This window comes from Melopsittacus undulatus, chromosome 3, assembly GCF_012275295.1.
Source record: "Melopsittacus undulatus isolate bMelUnd1 chromosome 3, bMelUnd1.mat.Z, whole genome shotgun sequence".
NCBI classification, from domain to species: Eukaryota; Metazoa; Chordata; class Aves; order Psittaciformes; family Psittaculidae; genus Melopsittacus; species Melopsittacus undulatus.
In genome coordinates, this window is record NC_047529.1 from 97,822,528 (window position 1) to 97,849,031 (window position 26,504).

Genomic DNA, 26,504 nt, shown 5'->3' on the forward strand with positions numbered 1-26,504 from the left:
TTTATCAGTTAAGTAGACTTCAAAAGTATTAGCATTAGTGAAAATGCATATTCAGTCTCAAGTGCTGGTTAATGAGGTGGCTTGCATAGCAGTTCTTCAGTCCCCCATACAGTTCCTTGGTGAGAAAGCAGTTTTATCCAGTGCACTTCCCTGACCTGGCTGAGTGTGAAGTAGTTAGGATCTTATCAGAGCATTTGGCAGCTGTAGAAGAGTTTGATAAACTCTGTTTGCTGGACAACAGGGAACAGAGACTCATGAAAAACACCTTATGGAGATGAAAGAGCTGGGGAGGTGATGGATGGGATTGAGAACTGTGATGGAGTGGCTGGATGACAATGAGAAAGGGTTAGAACCAGTTAGGGAAGTAGAAAGCTTGGATAGATGGCAGTAGAGGCTGGGAAACTGGAGTGTTTTGTTGGAGAGCAGGAAGGCACTGTGGTTATTGTGGAGAAATACAGTGATAGATATAGTTAACCTGTCTTGAACAGGATCATAGATTCATGTTATTAGGTAAACCATGACATATAACACTGCTTAATAGACTTCTTTTTAATACGTTTTTTCTTGTTCTGTTTTCTATAGCTTTTTTAAGTCAGAATTACAGGATTAGCATTTTTCAATAAACAGTCTTAGATTCCCTCTCCATTGAAGACAGAGAAAGGAAAAGCCCTTACTCTGAACTTTTTGGAGGAACCTACTTTCGCATTACCTTTAGAAGGAGCCTGGCAAGACCAATCTTACAAGGCTTAAGTTAGCTTTTCTGAATGTCCCCTTTCAGTGACAGAACCAAAGTTAAATATATGTATTTAACTATTTTCAGATATTCTTATGCTGCAAGTAAGTGTCTTAAACATATAAGGTCCTTCAATTTTGCCAGCTTCACAGAAGAATTCGAAAAAGCATCCTAAAGAATAGTTTTGCTTTTAAATTTCACTTAAACATGAATAGATCTAGTCTGTTCTGCCTCAGGTTTCTTATGTAGAAGCAATTATTAGGAGAATGTGAGAATGCATTTGGTTAATTTGAAGTATTTGAAAGAATTCAGTGGAGTTGGAGCCTGATGCTCTGGACTCTGACTCCTAATGTGAGAATGAGATCTTGGAATTGTACTGGAGAATACAGCTGAGAATATAAGTCCATTTCGATGCCTGATGTGTGCAATTTTGATATTTCCATCTCAAAAAGAGTATAATGGAGCTGGAAGCTTAAGGTGTGGGATGCTTTTATATGTGAGACAGTATTCAGTCTGAGAAGGTGATTGACAGTGGAGAAGTAAGAGTGACAGAGGCTTGCAAAATTCTGGATGTGTGAAAAACGTACATTGGGAGTGGATGATGCTCTCTGCTCTTGTGCTAGTAAAGATAAAAACAAGTAACTGTAAGAAACAGTAAACTATGAAGCCCCTGGTAGTGGAACATTGTGGATGTTAGATGTTTGAAATTACAACAGTGTTGGACAAACTAATGGAAGAACAACCAAACACTTTTGGCTCAGAGGGTCCCTGTGCACAAATTAGGGGCTGAGAACGTTACAGGAAAGTACTATTGTATACACACCTTAAAATTCTTTGAAAGATAGTAACTCAGCTGTATAACATAGCTGTTGCACTACTGCTGTAGTAATGGAAGGCTGCTGTTAGATTTCCTCCTAAACTGTTTTTTCTGCAGACTAAACAAGCCCAGTTATCTTAGTCTTCATGTGTTGTATGCTACATCCCTCTGTTTCCCCTTAGACACCTAGTCCCTAGCTTCTGTGGATGTATGTGGTTATATTCCATACCAAATGTAGGATGCTGCATTTTTCTTTGTTGAATTTAATAGAGTCACAGAATGGTTTGGGTTGGAAGGGACCATAAGGATCACCTAGTTCCAGCCCCACCTGCCACCGACAGGGATGCCTTCCACTAGAGCAGGTTGCTCTAAGCCCTGTCCACCTGGCCTTGAACACTGCCAGGGATGGGGCAGCCACAGCTTCTCTGGATAACCTGTTCCAGTGCCTCACCAGTCTTGCAGTAAAGAATTTCTACCTTATGTTTAATCTAAATCTACCTTGCCTTTATCTCTTGTCTTATCATTACATGATTTACAAAAAAAAAAAATCCCTCTCCATCTTTCTTGTAGCCCTCTTAAAGGCTACAAGAGAGGTTTGTGTCAAGCCATTTCTCTGGCTTTTTGAGAACCTTTTAAAAGGCAGCCCTGCCATTTACTGCATCTCTTGTCCTCAGTTGCCTTGCATTTGGTGTCATCCACAGTCTCGCTGAAGGTGCAGACTATCCCATCATCCAAGTCATTGATAAGGATAGTTAAGCTATACAAAGCTTCGCTGAATGCCAGTCATAACTGGCTGCCGGGTAGGTGTTGAATCCTTAATTACTGACCTTGCCCATGACAGTCTAACCTGTTTTCACTTGGCTTGTAGTTCACCTGTATGCTTTTGAGAACTTGCTCCTTCTCTGAGCTTGATGTTTTGGAAGGTCCTTGTAATATTTGGGCTGGTGGAGGAGAGCTAAACCATTTCCTGCCAAACAGACTGTAGAGTTTAAAAAGTGCCATAACTGGAGCTGTTTCTTCCTGTTACAGAGACTGCAGGGTACATGATGGGTAAGCTCAGGTGCTCTAGCCACTTCAGTGACAAAAAGAGGAGCTGGTGTTAAAATTTTGTCTGGAAAAGGCTCTTTGTTCTGAAATGCTGCGATGGGAGTTGCTCCTGTGGAACGGGAAGTTCCTGTTACTGAGCTGTGAAGTATTCCTTGCCTGTCTCTGGTTCTGGGTGGATGCTGAGTAATTTCCATCTGCAGTTTGTGAAAGACAACTTTCCTGAAAATTTTAATCATACTTTTTCACTTTGAGGAAAGTTCTGAAGAAGGCAGTGTCCTCTGTGAGATTTTTGCAGGAGAATTGCAGGGACTTCAGTTTTCAGAATTTACCTGAGTTGGCAGACAGGATTGTAGTGTCCCTTGTGAAATATTCATAATCTGTTCTTAGGATAATAGTATAAAGCTCTGTGAGCAGTTGTGTTCTGTGTGACATACAAGGCAGCAGTAATGTTAGATACATGGAGATCTGAAACCACATGAAGAGCATGGGCACAAAGAGCTCACCAGTGTCTTCCTGCTAATTTAGTCTCAGTTAAAGTCTGCTGAGTGGAAGAGGACCCTATTATGCCTGCAAAGCTAGTCAGATATGAACTGCCTTGATCTCAGTGGAGTTTTATGTTCTGAAACCTTTTAAGTGTTAATGTTAGCTTTTGTTAGTGGTTGCTTGGTCAGACACATTGACTTAATATTCATGTATTGGTCTACGATGCTTTGGCCCAGATAACACATCTTCTTACTCTAATGAAGATTGTTAAAACCAGCTATCGTATAATGAACTGCTGCTGAAGCAATTCTGTCCTGTTTGTTGCTAAAGGAAAAGGTGAACTGTAGATGACATTCTGGATTACCTAAATCCAGTTTTGGCAAATAAGGGAGTCTAAAGGCACTTTGTGATCTTAACCTGGGTGTTTCTGCCTCCTCTGTCATCCTTGCTGTTTAGAGAATGTATTCCACAAGTTGGAGAATCCTTTTGTTTTGGAAAGGAGGGACTCATGGGCTTCACGGTGGCTGCTCTGCTGAGGTGATGTCTAGAGCAAATAAGGGGCTAGGCCTGGACAAGTGCACCTGGAAGATAAAAGTGCACTGCTGAAGTTCCCACTGAAGATGTAGGTGAGGAGGAGCAAGAATAAATTCAATAATGATGGGCACTGATGGCTTGGTTTCGTCATCCCTTAGACAACTTTACGTTACTATGTTCCCAAATGTTCATAAGCGCTATGTCTTGGTTTCTTTTGGGAGCCACTGGTTTAAAACAATTTAAAGACATCTTTCTCCTTTTTAAACCAGACTTGCAGTGGTTTGCTATTTGTCCTCTTTGGTGTGAAAATAATACCCATTGCAACTAATCCATAGTAATGATTTTATATAGTACTAGCTCAGAATAGTTTCCGGCAAATATAGTGACTTAAATCAGCAAGTTAAAGCTTAAAACATTTTTTTTATTATTATTTGTACTGTAGAACTTCCTCAGACTGCAAGGGTTCTGATATGCTTGCCTTGGCATATCGTATTGTATGCTACTTGGGTAGCAATTAGGAAAGGCACCTGCCTTGCAGCAAATAAGGACAACTGATACATACTGTTTTTTTTAATCCCATGTAAATCTGAAAAATGTGTGAGAACCAGCTGAGCAATGTTCTGTCCAGAAGCATTTTTTCCTTCAGTTGAAAGGATGGTTTTGTTGTCTGCTGATTTGGCTTCTGGAAGGAGAATTTCACACAGCGTATTACCAGGAGTGATAATGCCTCCTAAACTTGAGGTTTTACAGCCACACTTCACAATAAAAGGAGGGGAGGGGGAATAGATTTTTATTTTTAGTTCTTACAGTAAATGTTAAGGACTTCTGCAGCTGTACCACTCCCTTCTCTTGAGTTTTTGGATTCTCCTGTGTTTAAATAGCTTGAAGTTCAAATCTCATGATACAGACTTAGTAGGATAGGAAGGGCTTTTGATTTCCTGAAACTTTATCCATATATCTTCCCATGGTTGCAGTATTTTCAAATGAGAACTGAGGTATTGTTTGGCTATTCTAGTTTAAATTAGAAATGCAAAGACTGGGCTCAGTGGAGTTGATGTGTGTACATGTTTTGCTGAGCTGATGGGATTTCTGTTTCTCCAGAAATGTTACTTTAATTCTTCATCTAAAGACCTAGTTGTATTCATAGATTGAGGTTATGGGTGTTCCCTTAGCTATTTGATTAGTCTCAGATCTTAGCATTATGGAACTAGTGCTGTGATGCATCTGTTAACAACTGTCACTTTATAGCTGCAGATAAAAGTATTAGTTTTCTATAATTAGAAACAATTTTGGTTTTCGCATTCTGAGCATTAGGAATTTCTTGCCAAGAGAATTGGTGACTTTGTGATATGTTTTAGTGCCATTCCTTGCTAGCAGTTTTCAAGGTGAATTAACTTTTCTCAATATTAGAAAAGATCAACGGTATTACTATCAACATTAATCTACGTCTCTTCATGAAGGTAGCCATGCATACTCAGGTGAGTCACTTCCTCTTAAGGTCTAAAGCTTTGAGGCTGAAGCTGTCTATATCAGAGAGATGGAGACAAGCTTTTTCGTTCTGATTCTTGACATGAAAGGCTGATTCTCTAATTAGTTTGGTTCATCTCACTGCCTGCAGATAGGCACAATAGATGCTGCTTAGACTATTATATATTCTCCCAACAAGTTTTTGTATGATTTTTTTTGTAGGTCAGTTTTGATCGCAGGATATTGCTGATCTCTGTTTTGTATTGTTCAGACAAAGAAGGTGGAGGGGGAATGGTCCTTTTCTGTTATTTGCTTTTAAGTGTTCAGGTTGCTAGTTCTAAGGTTGTTATAGATGACATACCATGATGTAGTATGCTATTGGGCTTCCACTTGCATCATGCTGGCACCTTGCTGGGTTTCCTTGTAGGAACTGACAAAAGGCTTAATGCCTTCTTAGAGAGTTCTTTGGGTTTTAATCCTAGGAGATACTGGGAGAAGCCATGATCCACTTGTGCCAAGATTGAAAAGCAAAATTCTTAAAACCTTAGAATGTCTATTTTGCCTTCCATAAATGACAGCTGAAGGAATTGGGACTGAAATGAGAATAAAGTTGGGTTTTGATGATCTGGCTTAAGTAATTTTGTGAGTTTATGTGAAACTTTTGAATTGTGATTTGTGAAGATGCAGATCAGTACTTGCTTCTAGTAAACTTAGCCAGGCTGGACAGACAGAATATAATGTAGTAGTGCCAGTAGGTTTTTCAAAGGATATAGGTCACAGTCCTTAGGCACATTATAAAATGCTGATCCTGAGTTAGAAAGGACCTTTCTGCCAATGCTTTGAGGGTGATTAAGCTTTTTTAGGTATTTCTTCTACAGTGGTGACTTCTTCTGTAGTGGTGACTTCTAAAATTTTAGTTTCCTGGTTCTCAAACCATTGTTCTAATTGTATGGCCAGCCACCTGTGAACTAGTTTGTTACTAGTAATAGATCCATCTTGAAATGTATTTTCTGAACATTTTTGAAACTAATACTTTTAAAGGTGTTAAAAATTGTGGCTTTTTTTTTAATCAAAACTGCTCGGTATTTTTTGGGGTTTTTTTGTTTTTTTTTTTTTCCTCTGTATAATGGCTTACTTCCTTGTTGCAGCTGTGTTGTCTGTAGAAAGTCTTGTGTGAGGAACTCCAATGTATTGGCAAAAAAACAGTTTGAAACTACTAGATTTGCCATTCAGAGGACCTTTTTATGTTAAGCTAGGGCTAATGACTTGACAGCTATCAAGTGATTCCAGGGTTCTTGAAGTGTTTCTGAAAAAAGTTGGAAACATTTATAGCAATGATTGCAGCGTACTTCATGCAGGCAAGAGCTTATGTGTCATATTTTGAGAGTCTGTGAGTCACTGTTTCCAAACTTTTGGTGAGAAGGGCAGCTGACAACTATTCTTGATCTGAGTTTTCAAGAGAGGATACCACAAATGCAATGTAGTCAGATTGATATGCCCTATATTTGGAGAAGTTTTGATTTCTAGTTAAGTATATCAAAGTGTGAAGATGACCGATTTAAGTGGCTGTCTTTATCTGGATGTTTTTTCTGTATGGTAGCTACCTTAATGGTGATTTTTAATTATTCATAATAAAACCAGTATCTAGTGCCTGCAGAAAGAGGAGAACAGGGACTCAACTCAATTAATGCAAAATTCAATGAAACTTCTGTTCCAGTGCAACAAGAAGAGATCTGTGTTGAAGATCCAGTGATTCCAGCTTTGTGCTTTGGATGATGTGTCCATCTACTTAAGGCATACATATAGTCAGCTTCCGTAGCACCAACTTATACTTCCCATGAATTAAAGCAGTTTGCCTTCTACACACATAGTGTATTACATGGATTTAGTTTTATAATCCATCCAGCCTTAGACATGTAACAATGAGCGATATTAAAAATCTCTGGGGATAATATCCATTGCCAGTCTTACTTGCTGCCAGTCTTCCTTCACCTCCATCAAACTTCTCTAACCTGTTGCTGACATCCTGTGTGAAATAAGCTACATTAGTGTCTGAAGTAACATGTGTAGCATTGGCACATGTTATATGCTATACTTAGTTTTTGAGTATTGTTTTGATGAATGAAATGGTGTTAATCAGCCTTAATGGTAGTTTAGCAATTTTGTTGTCTTTTTCATGCCGATTTGTGCAATTTAATTCTTGTTCTTGGTTGTCAGCTAACATCAAGTACACCAGGCATCTACATTAGGCTTGAAAACACTAGTTTAGGCTTCCTGGTAGGAGCAGGACTTGAATGATGGCTTCCACTATGGGAATAAAATAGTTGTAGTTATTGATGGGATGTGTAAATTTTGAATGTTTGTTTTTTAATATAGGAAATATAAGGTTAGGTAAAGGGTGTAGTACCTAAAATGCTGGGGTTTGATCACTCAAGTAAAGACTTTGTTGAAATATTACATAAATTTCTGGAACAGATGTTAAAGTTCTTTTTTAAAAGCTGTTTTCTAATCAGATTTTGCTTTTTGCCTTTCCCTTTGTAGCTAAGCCAGGTGGACGGGTGAAATGTCAGTATATTTCTGCTGTGGATAAAGTGATCTTTGTGGATGATTATGCAGTAGGATGTAGGAAAGATCTCAATGGCATCTTACTGTTAGACACAGCTCTGCAAACGCCTGTTTCAAAACAAGATGATGTGGTTCAGCTTGAATTGCCAGTTACAGAGGTAAGATGTGTGGGTAAGGGGGGAAAAGAGTATGTAAATAATGCGGTCAGAAATACCAAAACCAGACATTTGACCCTGGGTTTCCAGTGTGATATTAACAGCATGTAATGGAAGTTTCTTCGTTATTACTTGTTATATGGCAATAGCTTTTTGCAGTTATCCATATCTCTGACAAATAAGAGCTTGCCAGAATTATGAGTACATTATTTCAGGTGAAAGAACTTCTTAGTGACCAGAAATCAAGACTCATTTCCAGAGCTATGTATGGAATCTATGTTCACTTACAAAGTCAATCTGGGCTGCTAGGCATCCTTGAGGTGCTTGATTGTTTTAGGCTTTCGGGGGGGGAAAAGGGTAAATAAAATCAGGTAATACAATGTTGCTACAAGGGAAGAATTAATGCTAGAATCTAAATTTCTGTTGGAATCTAACTTACTGACAACTTTTTTTTCTCTGCAAACCTGGCTTCCCTTTTATGTTTGGACTATTGCAGCTGTAATGTGATTGCTTCTGGTTTGAGACAATACAAGCAAGCACTTGCTATCGATTAAGAGTGTACATGGTTTTACTTGGAGTGTAATGCTTTGGATTTTGTTGCACTGGTTTACCTTCGGTGTCAGTTTAAAATATTCGTGTGCTCTGGGAGTGTTGGATAGTAGGTGCTTATTTATGAGCCAAGGATATGTGTCATATATGAGGTTTTTAACTACTTGTCTTGAGTAGGAGTAACAGCAATAAAATGTTGCTTCATAGAGGTCTCCCAAGAGAGCTTTCCAGGTTCCTCAAGCTCTCTGACACTGGTGTCATTTTTACAGCTTTTGTGGGTAGCTACTAAATCTTGGTGTGTTTGGACAAGTGGGAAGGGACTGAGGGAAGTCAGCATTTCCTTTCAAAAGTTTTGCTGTCATTGATTTGCAGTCTAAAATGTAAGTTTGTGTCAGTTTTAGCTAAAGATTCTTTGGTCTAAAGAGTTTACAGACCTTTATCTCAGGGTTAAAGTAGAGCACTTCTTTGAAAAGGTCCTTCCAGGGGAGAGGGGCACAGTGAAGGAAAATACTGTAGTTCAGTAGGAACAGATTTGGGGAGTTCATGGCCAGATCAGTGAGGTGGGAGGAAGAACATTTGCAGTCTTCAGTTCTTACTTTTAATTTTAAACAGGAGGTAGCCAGACCTCAGAAAATTTTAGCTAATATGAAGCAAGTATTACACAAATGCCTCAGTCCACCTTTAATATTTTGTTAGTCTCTACAACTTTTCTGCAAATTTTTGCACTTAAGTAGTCTTTTTATATGATTGATCTGCTTGTAATGCAGTGCATCTTTATGTATTTTGAATTGGCAGCATTAACAAGTTGTGATGCAGGCTCTATGCTGTTTTTACTTCCCCATAGAACACTGTAAATTTATGAACTTCCACAAACTTATCTGTTTTTCTTCTGTCATCTGCAAAAGACTTGAGAAGTATGAGATGTCACAATAATTGTAATTGCCTTTATATTGAAATCTCAGAAATGGATACAGCCTTAGCTAGGGGACTGGTAGATCTTATTTCTGTTTGTCTTCCCCTGAACTCCCCAAGGACAAGCATGTAACCAAGTGGCCATTGCCCTTGGGAAATACTTCCTGGTGTTTGTAACTTGAATGATTTCATGTAGCATTTTTCAGATGTTAGCCCACCTAACAACAGATACAGAATGCCCTATGCATTGCACATGAAGTGTACCTTTAAATCTTACCTGGCAACATGAAGTTAGCAGACAAGCAAGAAAGAGATGGGGCTTGGAAGAAAATAAGTCTATATATGTTCTTGTCTAGATGCCTTATTTGTGAGTTTTAAGAATTTCAAGATCCTGAACTAGCCCATTTTTTCTTGTCTAACTTTTCAGCTTCATTATGCTAGCACTGTAAGTAATTTATCTCTAATTTTGTTGTAGTGTTGTTTTTTCATTATCATTTACTATTTTTAAGATCCAGAGCTACTCAGAAATATCAAGGCTTTGTTCTTGCTCTGTTTGTCCCTAAAGCTGAATAAATCCTTTTAAAGGGAAAGCATTGGGCAATGGTTGTCACTTTTTTTGCTTGGCTTTAATATATGTTGTGTTTTAATTGTTTATATGACTGACAAGTTTAACATTTGGCAATACTGCCCTTGAGGGAGCTTGTTGTAATTACTGTCACTGTTGCTGAAGGTTATCTGTTAGTTGGCCTACAAAGTAAAATTTGGAACTGCTTATTCAACTCAGGGTCTTTTATGCAAATTACACTGATGTAATTTGGCATATCCTACTTTACCATGTATTATATTTCCCAGAGTAATGAAACAGGTGTAATTCGTGTCTGTAGTTATTCAGTGTGAATGCTAACTTTTCTTGCACATCTGCATTTTAGGCTCAGCAGCTGTTATCTGCTTGCATAGAAAAAGTAGATGTTTCTAGTACAGAGGGATATGACTTATTCATTACACAACTGAAGGATGGTTTAAAAAATACCTCACATGAAACAGCAGCAAATCATAAAGTTGCAAAGGTAAGAATTTGTTTTCTGTACTGTTTAGCATGGATTTCCAAGTCTAATTTGTTTGGCTGTCATTGAAGCATATAAAATGCTTGACTTAGTGTGGTGGATTTTGTTTGGAGAGGATAGAATGTATGTGTTACTTAGTTCCTTTGTGTGAAGTTTCACTTGTTAAGGGAGCAAACAAGCTTAATTTCTTGATGATAAATCCAAATAATCAATTGAACTGAGCTTAAAATCTGTAGTTACTGACTTTACTTGTATTATTTTCTTGTAGCTTTTGTGTGTCTGTTGTTTTGTTATGTCTTAAATCAAGAGAAGGTTCAAGGTGTGCATTTGTTTTTGCTTTTGACACTTTTGTGATCTGTTTGGTTTTTAGATGTTAAAACCTTAAAATATAAACTAGGTGCTTTTTATTCTCATTTTAGTGGGCAACAGTTACTTTCCACCTTCCTCATCATGTTTTAAAGTCTGTCGCCAGTGCCATTGTAAATGAACTCAAGAAGATAAATCAAAATATTGCTGCCTTACCTGTAGCATCCTCTGTGATGGATAGGTTATCTTACCTCTTACCCAGTGCTCGACCAGAACTTGGTGTGGGACCCGGTCGATCTGTGGACAGGTATATTAAGACAAAATAAGTGATGAATTTAACTCCTTAGTTATATCAGAGTAAGCTCTTAGAGACAATGTTGTTTGCCAGAGGAATTAGTCCTATTCTGTATTTTCTTGCTCCTGCACATACCACTAATTAACTGTTTAATGCACATTGCACTGAACGTATCACTAAACTTAAAGAAACCTTTATGGGTGCCACAAGACTTCGTTCAGTTTCTGACTTCATTGCCAGGCTAATTGAGTTCACTTTTCTCTTAATCCCAACACATACTTTCCAAAAGGTAGCAATTGCAGCCCTAAATACAGATCCCTAGGTAGTATTGTAACACGTTAATGTGATATGTTCACAGAGGCTTTACTTTTCAACATGTTTGATTATGGGCTTTATCTGCAGTGTGTATAACTAGTTAATTACGTTACAGCTTTAGACCTTACTGACACTGCAGTGTTGACATGTTCAGAAACTGCGTAGCTTTAAGACCACATGTATGCTTCTTTGAATGCAAAGACAACACTCATTTGTCTACCAGAGATAAAGCCTGCATACTGTGCTGCAAGATTAAATCAGTTCCTTCATGTAAGAGAGGGTTATGCCTATGTTTTGTGGTTTAGAAGTTTAGGAAGTTATTACCTTTGCAGCACGTGAACTCTCTAGTTAGCTGCTGTGTGTTTGGGGTCAGAAAATTTTGCCTCAGACTGTTGCTTTATCTCTCTCTGATCCAAATAATAATGTGCACACAAGTGAGTAACCCGTTATTTTAATCTACATAAGCAGAGACTACTTAGAATACTGATAAATCTTGTAAGTCTGTGATTCCATCTAGTACATTTCTATAGAAATATTATTTTGTAAGCTTATCATTTCTTACAGCTCAAAAAATTTGGTATGATTTAATTTCATTTCATATTTCTGCTCCTCAAGTATGTCTGTACCGTGCTGTATTGTATTTTTGATTAAAGCTTTCCAAGATCTGTCTCTTTAAAATGGTATAATGCCAAGTCAGCACAGCCCTTAGGGGGACGTTGCAGGACTAGTTTACTTCCTTGGTAGGAAATGTTTAATATATCCATTGTCTTATAAGACAGAAAAGAATCTCCTGAAATTAAGTGTCAGAAACAAGAAGTGAGGCACTTTTCTATCTAGCAGCACTAGTTCTTGGGATGATACTGGAGAAAAAGCTTCTATCAAGGAGAAGGGAAAGCTGATATTTGTTTCTTATGTACTACTTCAGATGAGGGACATGCTCTGAGTAGAGGTGTAAAAGAGGCACTTCTTTTCTCTGTAGATGTTGAGCTGCAGAGGAATTCATATCTTGTGATGTAGTGGTTTATAATTTTTAAGTATTACACTGTCAGTGATTGACAAATTTTGTGGGGTTGGTGCCATGTATTTAAGCCTAAAATAACACTTTGGAGTGTTTTCAAATATGCATATTCATATCTGTTCAACTAATAATGCCAAATTTTTACAATAGTTGTCATGTTAAAAAAGAAACAAAGCAACATCTCTCTAGCAGTTCTATTGGGATAGATTCTTCATCTTCAGGAAATGCAGAGTAGATTTGTATATCTGATGCTTCTCTACAGTTAGACCAAACAGGCTACCTAGAAGCTTATTGTATTAATTTTAAATTTAAGACCTGTAAGTTGTTGCATTGCTTTCGGTGTTTTGTGGAGAATGTACTTTAGGCACCACAGTGAAAGAACTTTATAACATTTCTGTAGTAGTTATAACTTAAAGTTGTCATCATTAACAGTCTGGTATTTCTAATGATTACTAAAACATAGAAAATATATGTTAAGTAGTTTACTTTTTTTCTTATCCTAAGTGGCAGTTTTAGATAATGTAGAATTTTTTGCCTCTGTAGGTCTTTGATGTATAGTGAAGCAAACAGACGAGAGACATTCACTTCATGGCCTCATGTGGGCTATAGGTGGGCACAGCCAGATCCTATGGCTCAAGCTGGGTTCTATCACCAGGTAAAAAAGTTCATTTGTTAGTAGTATTTATTTTCTAGATGAGGGTTTGGGGAGCAGGTGAAAAAGTTTCCTCTTTTTCCATGCCTAGAGGTTGCTTCCTTTTTACAAATCACAGAAAATATTGTTCTGAATTTCGTCATATAAAACACTTCTAAGTATTAAATTGATCTGAGTTGACAGTAATAATGATGAAGTTGGCTGTTACATAGAACTTCTCTCCTTGTTAGACTATAGAGTAAATATCTTTATTTTTTTTAGGTATTATAAGTAAAGCAAACAAGCGATAAGCTTGACATAAGCGTTCTGTAACCATACTTTCCTAGTGGGACTTACACTGTCTTCTAATAAACAACAGTCCTAGATCACATTACTAAATTATTAAACTTAGTGAATAAATACAACTTCAACATTTCATTCCACTACTTTTGCTTATTTTTCCTTCTTTGAAATTATTTCTACTATAAAGATTTATTTATCTTACGGATTTAAATAATGATGGCTGACATTGTCTGCCTCATTATGTCAACTGCAAATCCTCGTAACTGCAAGTGGAGAACGTTTTTGGAGAATTCCTTAAGCTTGTTTAGGAGGAAAAATGCAGGGAACTTCTATGTTGGAATTACATTTGCATATTCCCAAGCATATCTGTTACTTGAAATGTGCTCAGAAAAAATGCTAGATTTTAAGAAAATTGAAATTTCTGTTCTTTTTCTGTGTCACTTCAACAAGAAGCAACTGTCGTTAGCAGAGAAGTGATGTAGAATGCTTTATATTCCAGCAGATTGAGGTCATAGTAAGAAATACTTGTTTAGCCTGTGCTTATCCAAGCATGCAGTGGCTCTTCAGAGGTTCTAAATTTTTTGAAGCTTGTGAAATTTTTCCAAATGAAAGAAAGTCTTACCAGTGATGATGAGTTTTGTTCTGCGCTGTGTGGTTTTTAGCAAGCGGCTTGTGCATGTGTTGGTTCTGAGTCTCTTCTGTAGTAATGTGGCTTGTTTATTTATTTATATATTTTTAAAAGTTGAATACTACCACTTTATAGTTGCTAATTTGTGACCTTGTATACTTTTGATGTGGTGCTTTGCTATGCCACTATAAGGTGACTTGATCATCTGGTTCAAGTGTTTTGTAATATACACCTATATACATTTCAAGTGTTTCTTCATATTTTATAGCCTGCTTCATCAGGAGATGACAGAGCCATGTGTTTTACCTGTAGTGTATGTTTGGTGTGTTGGGAGCCTACAGATGAACCTTGGTAAGTTTAATGATGTTTGGAGCAGACTTAATTTTGTGATGGAGTTTTTTAGAAACGTTTGGAGGACAAAGATCACTATTATCTTGATAGGAATTCTGGTGAGTTTAGGGAGCATCACTGACAAAAATGGATTTCCATTATGATTCCATGAGACAAATCACAAAGTAATTCCCTTTGCTATGTCTAACTTTTGTATAATACTAAATCAAGTCCATTGTAGTTAATTTTATTTCTTAATTCTGATTTGCTTTTTCATTTCAAATTGTTCCATGACAAAGATGTTCAAGATGCTCCATGGCAGACAGCATTTCTCTACAGGGATCTAAACTAGATCTTCTGTATAACTGTGACTAGAACACATCTTTATATTCTTAAACTTCAATTGCCATGCAGTGCATATTTGCTTTTTATGTGAATTTGCAAGATCCATTATTAGTTCCATGAATTGGCTAAAATTGTGCATGGTTATTACCATGCGGTGATATGCAGTGAAATGCAGTGCCTTATAGTGATTTTATCGGGGTTCTTCATGTACTTTTTGTCTTTTATTATCTGGTAATTTATAATCGTTATTTGAATAAGTCTTATTCTTGACTTGCTGGAAACTTTCTTTTGTAATATTCTTAGTCTTGTCTCCTCTTTTCCCTCATTAATTTCCAGACATTTTGTAGTACTGTAATTGCCTTGCCATTTTTTCTCATTCGAGATGAGAAGGGTTTTTTCATGTTTCTTGGTCAGTTTGTCATTCAGGACTGTTTTCAGTATTGATTTTTGTACCTGTGAATGTAGAACTAAAGACAGGACATTACTGTATCTTATTAAGGTAATATAATCATATAATATCATAGAATCACAGAATGGTTTGAATTGGAAGGGACCTTTAAAGGTTATCTAGTCCAACTCCCTGCAATGAGCAGGGCCATCTTCAGCTAGGCCAGGTGGCTCAGAGCCCTGTGTAATCTAGCCTTGGATGTTTCCAGGGATGGTATCTCATAACATTGGAATTCTAATGTATGTTCTGTAGAATTTAATCTGGGCTTTTTCTCACAAGGACATGATGGGCTTCTGCCTGCAGAACAATTATATTTAAAAATGGACTAAATGTAGTAAGAGCACTGTGTGTAGACTAATCCTATTTGAATATCAGTATCCATTAAGTGATCAAAGGCTTTAGTACAGTCATGCTATTGAGAAACAGCAGGGAAAGCTGTGTTAGTAGCTTCAAAACTCTCTTGTATGGTTGACTGCAGAATGGTTCAAACAGTTCAGTTTCAGCTTCCTTTCAAGGGCTGAGTTTATATATGATGTATTTTTCACAGTAAGAAGTCAATGTTTGCTGTGTTTGTTTTTAACATTAAAGGTCTGAACATGAGAGACATTCCCCAAACTGCCCATTTGTCAAGGGTGAGCACACTCAGAATGTACCTCTTTCAGTCACACTGGCAACAAGTCCAGCACAATTTCCCTGCACAGATGGCACTGACAGAATAGCCTGTTTTGGATCTGGAAGTTGCCCTCATTTTCTAGCTGCTGCAACAAAGCGAGGAAAGATCTGTATATGGGATGTTTCCAAACTTATGAAGGTACACAATATAAACCAGTTTTTATTAACTAATTATTGCCAAGCGTATCTTGATTCAAATCAAAGACCTCTTCTGTTTTGTTTTTTTTGTTGTTGTTGTTGTTACTTCTCAGGTCCACTTAAAATTTGAGATCAATGCATATGATCCAGCTATTGTGCAGCAGCTTATGTTATCAGGAGAACAGAGCTCAGGGGTTGACTCAAGGAGACCAACACTAGCATGGCTAGAAGATTCATCTAGTTGCTCAGATATACCAAAATTAGAAGGAGACAGGTATGCTGATCTACAAAATTAGAAATATGAAATATTGCTGTGTAAGCGGTAAATGCTGTTAAGTCATGCCTTGTGAAACATAAGATTGGTAAGTTTGTTTTATTTTCTTGGAGATAATTTTTAACCACTGTGTATATGTACACAATTCAACACTTAAAACCCAGTAATCTAAATTTCTATCTTTTAAGTCAGTTCCATTTTATTCCTGCTGTTTCAGTTTTCATACACCACTAACAGAGATACCAAATCTCATTGCTGCCTGTGCTGATGTTCCACAGGCAGAGAAAAAAAAAAGAGAAAGGAATGTAAGTTTTGGAACAGCTTTTGATTTTACTTATGGATTACCCATTTTGGATTTTGAAAGTAAAGGCTACCCATGAATTTCTGGAAAATGTTGTTCTCTGATTTCTTCTCCATAATGTCTGGTTATGTCATTCTGAAAATATGTGGATGTGCTAGGAATTGCTTTAATTTTTTGCCTTTAACACGTGCATGCAGGTTTTAAACAATTAGACAGTCCCGTTGCAAGCTTTTAGGTAAGCTGGAAGGGTATGCCGGTGTTTAGAAAGTGTCATGTGAGAAAAGCAGTATTCTCTCATTTATGTTTCTTACAGTCTGTTACTGGAAACTCCTTTCTCCTATTACCAAAGCTCAAACAAAAGGGTGAATGTTGGGGGCCTAACAGCTGCCGAGGCCTAGACTTTTAGGGCTGTAAACTCCTTGGCAGTTAAAAAATTAAAGACATTTTTAAGAGCTGGTTAAAGAATAGTACAGACAGTACAGTCATACTGCTCAGAAGTAAGCATCTTTCACTTCACTTAGCCAGTATGAAATTTACTATCACCTTCCCACTCAAGGGGAAGGTGAATGAAAATCAGAGTATTGAACTGTTGCTGCCTTGTCATGAAGTGAAGGTTAATTAGTTTTGAGCCAAACAATATCTGGTTTTTCAGGGTGAGAAGGAACTTGTTGAATTTTGGGAATACAACTTAGTACTCCAGTGAGTAGTTATGCCTGAAGCTGCAAAGTTCTTCCTATGTATAAAGAGCCTGTAATAAGAGATTGTTTCTTACATTGGAAAAGCCAGCTGTGTGAAATCTTCATGTGTTCTTAAAACTATTCAGGGCCTGTTTCTCTTCAAGAGGTATCTTGAACAGAATCTGCTGTTCTGAAAAATTATTAATCTGGTAGAATTCCTAAAAGCAAGACACTTTTCATACACACTTCTGTACTAGCTACAAAATCACCTAAGTAAAGACCAGCCTGTTAGCTCCTCTTTTCAGAGACTATGTTGAGGAACTCTGAAGAAGGCGTCATCAGTTTTTAGAGGTTTTGTTTGTTTGGCTTTGTTATTTTTGGAAAGATTCCTGAGGCTTTCATTTTAATTCCTTTTGTATCTGAATTTTTGGGAATACGGTATTAGAATGAGGCAAATGGAAAGCTGGCCTACTGGTTTGATGGTGGAGTAAAAAAGTCTTTATACTGTTTGTGTCAACAACCAAATTATCAATGGTTGTACAGTGCTTGCAATGCTTACTGAAAGAAATGCCAGGTTGTAATACACAATACTTTTATTTTTATTTATTTAATTAAAAATAAGAATGCAGCAACTGTTTACATGGCGTCATTCATGCACTTTCTTTCAGTGATGACCTGCTGGAGGATTCAGACAGTGAAGAGCATTCCAGATCGGAATCTGTGACAGGTAGGTTATGTCTGATTCATAGTTTGAAGGTCAGGAGGAAAGTTTTTTGTCTTGGGCTTTTAAAAAAGCCCTATCATAATCAGTGATATTATATTCACTGTATTAGAAAAAAGGAAAAAGATTGACCTTGAAAGCAATGCCAATATTTAAGTCATTCTATGTTGGAGAGATTACACACAGGAGACAAGGAAAATCTCTACTTTGATAGTTAATAAATACCTTGTTTGATAATAAGCAGTGCTGTCAGTAAAACACACAAACCAAGTTAAAAGAACCTACTTAGACTAGGAATAAATTACAGCTGTAGCAACTCCTTTAAATTCAGGGGAATGCCAGGGAGAGTTCCTCTGGCTGAGGAGCAACTTCTGCCTCAAGAGAGTACTTTGTTTCCCTCTGTGTATGCGCTTTGGTGGAGTATTTCTCGTCCTGAATAAAGGTTTCATATGGAAGCAGAACAGTGCTATGCATGTTGTTCTTACTTTATTTTCATAGAGGCTGAATCAGAAATTTTGAGGGAAGGAAGGATTACTTCTTGTTTCACATAATCCAGTTTACATCTTTGAGTAAGAATCAGCAAGTGGTGGGGGGAAAGAATGCGTGCATGTAGACACAGTGAAATTGACTTGAGATGTAAAAAGGGCTTTTTTCATCAAACAGTATTATATGCAAGGTTTTTTTTTTTTGTTAACATACGTTAAACCTTTTTGTTTTAAGGGCATACATCACAAAAAGAAACTATGGAAGTCAGCCTTGATATAACAGCTCTCAGCATCCTTCAACAACCTGAAAAACTGCAGTGGGAAATTGTTGCAAATGTTCTGGAAGACACGGTTAAGGATCTAGAAGAACTTGGGGCAAATCCCTGTTTGGCCAATTGTAAGAGTGAAAAGATGAAGGACAAACATCTAGAACAACACAACATTCCCTTTCCTTGTTTATTAGCTGGAGGTCTATTAACATACAAATCACCTGCTACCTCTCCTGTTAGCAGTAACTCTCAGAGGTCACTGGATGGCTTAAGTAGGACTCGAGGTGAGAGTGTCTCGGAACAGGGATCAACTGACAATGAATCCTGCACTAATTCTGAACTGAATTCCCCTCTGGTAAGGAGGACTTTACCCGTATTGCTGCTATACAGCATTAAGGAGTCTGATGAAAAAGCAGGAAAACTCTTTTCACAGATGAACAATATTATGAGTAAAAGTATACATGATGATGGTTTCACAGTTCCACAGATCATTGAAATGGAGCTGGACAGTCAGGAGCAGTTGCTATTACAGGATCCCCCTGTGACTTACATTCAGCAGTTTGCAGATGCTGCAGCCAACCTAGCTTCTCCGGACTCAGACAAGTGGAGCTCTATGGTTCCCAAGCCTGGGACTTTGGTTCAATGCTTGCGTCTGCCAAAGTTTGCAGAGGAGGAGAACCTGTGTGTAGATTCAATCACGCCTTGTGCAGATGGAGTTCATCTGTTAGTAGGACTGCGGACTTGTCCTGTCGAATCTCTGAGTGCAATAAATCAAGTAGAGGCCTTGAATAATTTAAATAAATTAAACTCGGCACTATGTAATAGAAGGAAAGGGGAACTAGAGTCAAGTCTTGCTGTAGTGAATGGCACGAGTATTGATGTAATCCAACATGAGTCACCAGCAGATGTACCAACTCCTTTAATAATTCAGCCTGAACAGAGAAGTATTAGTGGTGGATACCTAGTGCTTTATAAGATGAATTATGCCACTAGAATAGTTACTCTAGAGGAGGAACCAGTAAAAATCCAGCATATCAAAGACCCCCAAGACACAATTACCTCAATGATTTTGCTCCCACCAGATATATTGGATAATCGAGAAGATGACTGTGAGGAACCTGTAGAGGAAATACAGTTAACTTCTAAAAATGGAAGTGGGAGAGAGAGAAGATCAGAGATCTCTACTCTTGGGCACCTGGTAATAACTACTCAGGGAGGATATGTAAAAATACTAGATCTTACAAACTTTGAAATTCTGGCCAAAGTGGAGCCACCCAAAAAAGAGGGTACCGAGGAACCAGATATGTTTGTCTCTGTGATATACTGTTCGGGCACAGACAGATTATGTGCATGCACCAAAGGTAAGACTTTTATTTTAAAATAAATTTTTAATGTTTTTTTCTTACAAATGTATTTGGATTATATTCTAGAATGTTAGAATCTAAGTTTCAAAATAGTAATAGATAAATTCCAATGAATTTATGTACAGTTTGATTCTGTTCTAGAGAGCGTGAACTCTGGTTAATTCCTCATCTTAAATGTAGATTTTAGATCTCTGAAATTGGAGTAACTCTTGAGTATGTCCAGTCTACTGGTAAATTGTTCTTGTAGAGGCACAGATTTTCTTCAAACCAAATAAAAGTAATTCTTATATATAATTATTTCTGTGCTAGAGGTTCACATTTCAGAAAAATGCCTCCTGTCTGTAATTGGCAATATTTAAAAGGATAGAGAAGATAATGCTTTTATACTCTATTCCAGTGGTCAGTTGTATCTTCTTTCAGATAGGGCTGCTGGTTCTGCTTCAGCCTTTTGCAACTGGTATTATTGCTTCTCTCTTTATGTGCGAGAGCCAGGCTGTCCACGCAGGATTGTTAGATCTTTTTCAAAATGAACATGAGACATTTTGAGGGAAGGAGGCAGGTGGGAGGGGAGTGTAACTCTGGTCCAGGTAACTGCTACTTTGCAGAAGACCCTAAAACACCACACCTCCCATTTCCGTGTCACACAGGGACAGTAGAAACAGCTCTGGCTGTCACCCAGCTGAATTCCTCTGTGTACCATTTAGTTCTGCTGCATTTGAATGCAGCTCTGGTGGAAATGCTTAAGCTCTCAGAGGGGCTAAACTGATGGGATGGTTCTCACACTTCAGATGAACTCCCACCAATACCTTGTTGAACTTTACTGGAAGAATTTATATTGCCACATTTCCTTCTTTCATGGTGGTGTCATGTTGATTATACAGTCCTCCTATGACCAGTTGCTAAATAAGATTTACCTGTTAAGTCCAACAGATGAAGTCAAGCTTACTGTAAAAATCTCATGTCTCTGAAGGACACTGTGATCATCACTTACTTACCTACCAGGAGTTTTTAGCAGTGGGAATTCTATATTGCTTCTTTAGTACGGATTAAAACACTGCATGTTAGCAACTAGAATTTATGTTTCCAGATTCCCAGTGGAAACATTCGTATTTGCTAAACTCTGCTGTTTTGGTAACTGCTTTTAATGAAATGTTTATTAAACTGTTTCAGTTCCATTTAGTAATGCACTCTTTTTCCTAGTTAAAATGAAACTCAAACTGAAAGATTAATTGCCCTTGAAGACTGTTAGTGTGTTGTATACATGTCATAATGTTTCTGCCTCTACTTTGCTGATCAAACTGCAATCTTATTAAAAAAAAACCAAACCAAACATCTCTAGGGTTTTTTTGTTTGTTTTTTTTCCTACAGAATTGTACTGTAATTCATTTCTTCCTTACAGCAAATTTATTCTCTTCTTCTTGTGGTTTAAGATTAATAGTTAAAGGGCTTCTTGTTACTGTGCAGGTACTTTGCCATCCAGTGTTAGCATGTATGGTAATTATATTCTTATAGCATTTGGTATTATCTAAACCTGTTTTGGGAACTTGAGTGCAAGTTGTGCAGGTCTGTTGAGCTGGGAGCATTTATTCTGTGTTTATAGGATTTCTAACAAAAAACCTACTCTTAACTAGATAACCACCACCTCTGTTACCAACTGGAGAGCACTTCATCTTCCTCATAATAGAGAAACACATCATTATGCTTTTTCAGCAAATAGCTCTGTGTTTTGTTCCCTCTGAGGGTGTTCTAATGTCCATCTAGTAATTTATAAATAGCTTTGCAGTGACTTCTTTTGTTGTTGCTGCCTTTGAGGTGATTTTGGTTCCTTATTTCTGTAGTCCTATCTATGTGTCACAGGTATTCCTCTGCCCTCAAGCTTCCTCTTTTTAATATAGTACTTTGATACCTTTTTTGTTTTTTTAATCCATTGATTATCTTTTACTTACAACCACTGCACCTCTGTTTGGAACTTGATTTTCTGCTCTGCAACCAAACTAGAATTAACTTCATTATTTTCATTGTTAAAACGTCTTTAGAAGCTTTTATTTTCTTCTTTTAACAGCTTAGTCACTTGTCCTAGTATAATTTTTCTTACTTTTGAGCCATCATAAATATTAAGGGATTAAGTATTTATGTCCATAAAAATACATTACAAGTCAGGATTTCAGAGTCTGATGCTAGATACATCTGAAGCCTCAGACTCCTAGCATTTATGCCAAAACACAAAGCTTTGTAAAGAATTACTTGATAATTAAGGTTTATAAATAACTGTACTGCATAAGATTCAGGAATACTGAAAGCAAAAGCAAATAAAAAAGCTGAACTATTAATATAACTTTTTCTCCTATGTGTTATTGCACGTTTTAATAACTTGATGTAAGGAATAGGTTTTGCCTAATCTCACACAATGCAAAGAACACAGTCCCACTGCTCTTTCTGCTGTAAGGGGGTAAAATTGCTCACTTAGCAGATAAATGGCTAGAGATTTTTCTCTTTTCTTGTGTTTTTTTTTTCTTGTTCTTGTTTCCCCTTCCCCCCACCCCATGCAGTTTTCTTGGGCTTCTTGCAAAATGACTTTGAGGTCTTTGCTCCTCTATATTTACTACCACGTATGGGATAGTGCCTATAGTCTAACAACGTTAGGAAGATATGTGTTGAAAGTAGAATAGTTGTATTCACTGGTGCATGTGAAGTTAATCCTTCCAGCAAGTATCTCCTAGTGGAAAGACAAAAGTGAAAATGTTAAGTATAAAATATGGAACATGCATGCTCTGGAAATGCTTGGATCTTGGAAAACTATTCCAGAATATAAGCTGAGCATTATATATTCTTTCCTGTTTACTTGCTTGGATGATGGGAGTAGGTGAAGAGGTACTTTCATGTCTGAAAGTTTTAGATGTAGAACAGTCTTTTCCTGCTGTTGACAGAAATCATATATATCTTGTTGGCATATTATTTTCATGTGTTGATTGTATCGTTTTTTCCTATAGCTGCCTATAAGGTATAGCTGAAAAGAAACATCTGTGTGAATGGGTGTTTCAGGTTTTGAGTGTTTTTATGTAACTGTGGTTTAGACCTGCATTAGACATCATCTGTGTTTGTGAGTTGTGAATAATTATTCTTTTCCCATTTCAAAATGTTACTTTTAGGTGTCAGCTATGCAGTAGATTACAGGTATTTATTTTGAATAGGATTACAGGTGTAGGGTGCTCTTTTGGTGATACCGAAAGCCTGTTATCTGGTGCTTAAGAGAACCAGATACAGTTTGGTTTGGATGCAATAAATTTCCAGAGCCGCACTTGTCAAACATGAATCACTGTTCCAGCCTAGTAGTGCAGAACATGAGCCAGTAGCAACACCAGCAGAAAACAAAAATGAAGTAAAAAAAACCCAACCAACCAAACCAAAAGCAGCCTTGACTTTTGCACAGGTATTTTGATTTTTTTTTTTCCTGGCACTTGGCTATAGGAATTATGGTATCTTTGTGACAACTTCTCAAGTATGTGTCATCAGAAGGTCACCTTTGGGTGTTCTATGAGAGCAAATGCCTCCTTTGTGATACAGAAGCAGAGCCCCCTGCAGGGGTCTGGAAGGTGTGCAAAAGCACTAAGAATTGTAGAGGCTAATACTTGTTAACTGAAGATCATAATAAACTTATTTACAGAAGCTTTTTCTAAAACAGGTATGAGGAAGTGGGATATGTCAAGTTGAGCATAGAATTATTCTTGGAAAAGTGGTGGAATATTTCAGGAATGCAGGGATTGTGACTCTCTTCCTCTTGTAGTATAGGAATAATGAATGGTAAGGATGGCTTCCACTGCTGTTAATTATTGACAGAAACTCAGAAATCTGGTTTGAGGACTAAAGTTTTGTTTTGTTAAAAGCAATCTCTACACAACCATTTACAGAATAAGTGAGACCTTAGCATAACTTTCCCTTAGGAAAATCCATAGCTTTCTGAAGTTCTTCAGAATTTTTCCTGCTGAGAGCCATAAAATGGCAGATCATGCAATTCAGGGTGTTGAACTTCCATGGCATGAGGATGTACTTTATTTATGTACAGGAGTTTATCTGGTTTTGATTGTTGAGATTATTCTGATCATTGATTTTGGACAGTAAACAGAACAGCAAACAAACTGAGGTTTGGCTTATTACCAGCTGAAGCTGTCAAGGTCTGTTTTTTTCTAATGTGTGCCTAATTCTCTTTAAGGAAAATTGCTCATTTTTGAGTGGTTTAATCTCAGAAACTCATTGTTATTTGCTAGAACTAGGGTTTTTTTCCCTTCCGTTCTTGGAATTTGTTGTTCTGTACCAGAGTTGGGTGACCTGAGGTGGAGAGAGATGTGGTAGAGGCTTTTTACCAGATCTCAGTGAGAAGGGCCTTGCCAACAAATGGCTTAGTGAAATAGCTGTTTCCGTAAGATAAAAGTAAAAGGAAAAATAGAGGTAGTGAGGAAATCTCCTGTTCATTCAGGTGCTGAGAGCTCTGCTTTCATGCAGCATTGCCCAGACCTTTCGTGGGTTTTCCTACAGTGCACAGATCTTGTCCGTTTTGGTCATTTAAACTACCATTTTCCTCTTTTTATTCTGGTTTTATTTTTCCTGGCTCCTTTATTAAGCCATTTGTTGTCAGGCCTTTCATACTGAGAAACAGAAAAAAACCCTGTACCAGCTCTCTCTGTGCCTTTTGCATGTCTTCTGTGCCTCTCACATGATCATTCTGCCTCTCTGTGTCTCTCTATCACTGTTTTGCTCTACTCGCCCCTCACAGTGCAGAACATGTACTTCCTGATTATGCTTTTATCTTGGCTTATTATTAGGTGTATTATCTCAACTTCGTTCCAGATAACTCTGGGAATTTGCATAACAGGGCTTGTCATAATGGTATTCAGATGCTGAAGGACAGTCTGTAGTCAATTTTCAGTAAGAGCTATGGAAGGTCTACCCTAGGATTTTCTTTTCTATTTAAATCCTACTGAGTAGGATTTTTGTAGCTTCTAAAACTGTGAATAGTCCTTCCCCCAGGCTTATGTAAAATTGAACATTCCTTCTTGGTGACTTCTCTGTAAATGACAGAATTCATCTATGTATATCTCTAGTGGTGACTAATGGGCAACCTCCTTGAATGAGGTCCATCATTCCAGCTTCCATCAAAACATTGTGTCCTTAGCAAATTTTGGACTTGCTCTTTTGGCTGTTGCCCTGATCTGTGTTGTAATTCCAAGCTCCATGAAATAATATGAATGGCCCCTTAGTTACGAGAGTTAAAGAGGGAAAGTGATTTTTCAGTTCTCAAATATTGAACTTTAAAAGGAAATTTATGCAATTTTACAAATGAAGTAGTGTAGGCCAGCAGTTGATGTTATGGGAAGTGATTGGAATGGTTATGATTTTTGGTTTCTGCTGAGGTTTCCTTAATTAAATACCCTTTAATCCCCTCTCCCTCTCAGTTTTTGTTTTCTTTCATGCTGTTCAGAACTGCAGTCAGCATTTTTGTAGTTCTGTCGTGCATTTACCCTGAAAAAAAATGCAATAGTAAAGCAAAACTAGTATTCCTGTATAATCTTACTGATTTCAGGTCCTGCATTACTACATTGCAGGTCATAGTTGTTGAACACTTCTAGCTGCAAAAGCTGTTTTGTGAGGTAAGTATTACTGTATGCATGTCTAAACTTTCTTCTTCTGTTGTCTGTGATGATTTTAGGTGGAGAACTTCATTTCCTTCAGATTGGAGGAACCTGTGATGACATAGATGAAGCTGATATACTTGTAGATGGATCCCTTTCTAAAAGCATAGAACAGTCCTCAGAAGGCACCAAGCCCTTATCTAATCCTTCAAGTCCAGGCATTACAGGTAAATTGCACATGTTTAGGTGTATCAGAAGTAAAAATGTTTTTGAAATTTTTGGAAGTTGCATTTTAAGATGATTCTGAGTTATTTGATTGCATGCTGCTTTATACTTTTTTGCTGCCCCCAGTTCTGTAGTTGCTGTATGTCTATCACTGGCTATGTACAAACATAACATTTTAGCAGTTCCTAAGTTTAAAACAAAACCCAAACCAAAAGAAAACCACCACCTTCGGTATAGCTTGATTATGGCTTACTGGAACAAGGAAGGGATTTACTTATGTATAGACTTCAAAAGTAGTTGTACCTTTAGATTGCCTACTAGCTGCAGGTCCTCCTTTAAGTGGTTAGAGATTTCAGAGAATGTAGTATTCCTTGATCTTGGTCTATAATGATTTCCAAGTTTGATGCATAGTAATGATCAGATAGATTGAGTACTGTTTTGCTGTGACATCAAACTGAGCCACTAAAAGCTTTGAGAGAAGGTTAATAGTCATAGGAAGCAAGTGCTAAAATGAGAGGGCTGGGGAAAAGAGCTGAAACCAAATGCTGGTTGCATAGTGCTTAGTCTGAGCTATCTGGGTTAAAGATACTGAAGTCATTAATCCTGGACTCTTAGCATAGAATGTGCAAATCATGGCTAGAACTGTGCAAACATTTTCTGTATAATGCAGCTGTCAGAATGTGTATTGGTTGTGAGCAGACATAGCTATCAATGTTTGTAACATCAGTGTTGCTCCTCTTTTAATCAAGTCCCGACCAGGAGAAAAAAAAACATTTTCTTCAACTTTTTCCTAACATGTTTTTCAG

The 26,504-nt window shown here is 37.4% G+C and overlaps 1 protein-coding gene across 1 annotated transcript in view; it reads left to right on the forward strand.

The window, feature by feature from the left end:
• The window catches only part of BIRC6 (baculoviral IAP repeat containing 6), a 169,147-nt gene that overhangs the window by 7,034 nt on the left and 135,609 nt on the right, over positions 1-26,504 (forward strand). Inside the window, exons 2-11 of the mRNA XM_034060268.1 lie at positions 7,623-7,804; positions 10,192-10,329; positions 10,746-10,939; positions 12,804-12,915; positions 14,091-14,173; positions 15,534-15,756; positions 15,869-16,029; positions 17,676-17,734; positions 18,449-19,843; positions 25,551-25,700. Coding sequence (XP_033916159.1) covers positions 10,866-10,939; positions 12,804-12,915; positions 14,091-14,173; positions 15,534-15,756; positions 15,869-16,029; positions 17,676-17,734; positions 18,449-19,843; positions 25,551-25,700 — 2,257 coding nt within the window. The 5' untranslated portion in view covers positions 7,623-7,804; positions 10,192-10,329; positions 10,746-10,865. The remainder of the gene's footprint in view (positions 1-7,622; positions 7,805-10,191; positions 10,330-10,745; positions 10,940-12,803; positions 12,916-14,090; positions 14,174-15,533; positions 15,757-15,868; positions 16,030-17,675; positions 17,735-18,448; positions 19,844-25,550; positions 25,701-26,504) is intronic.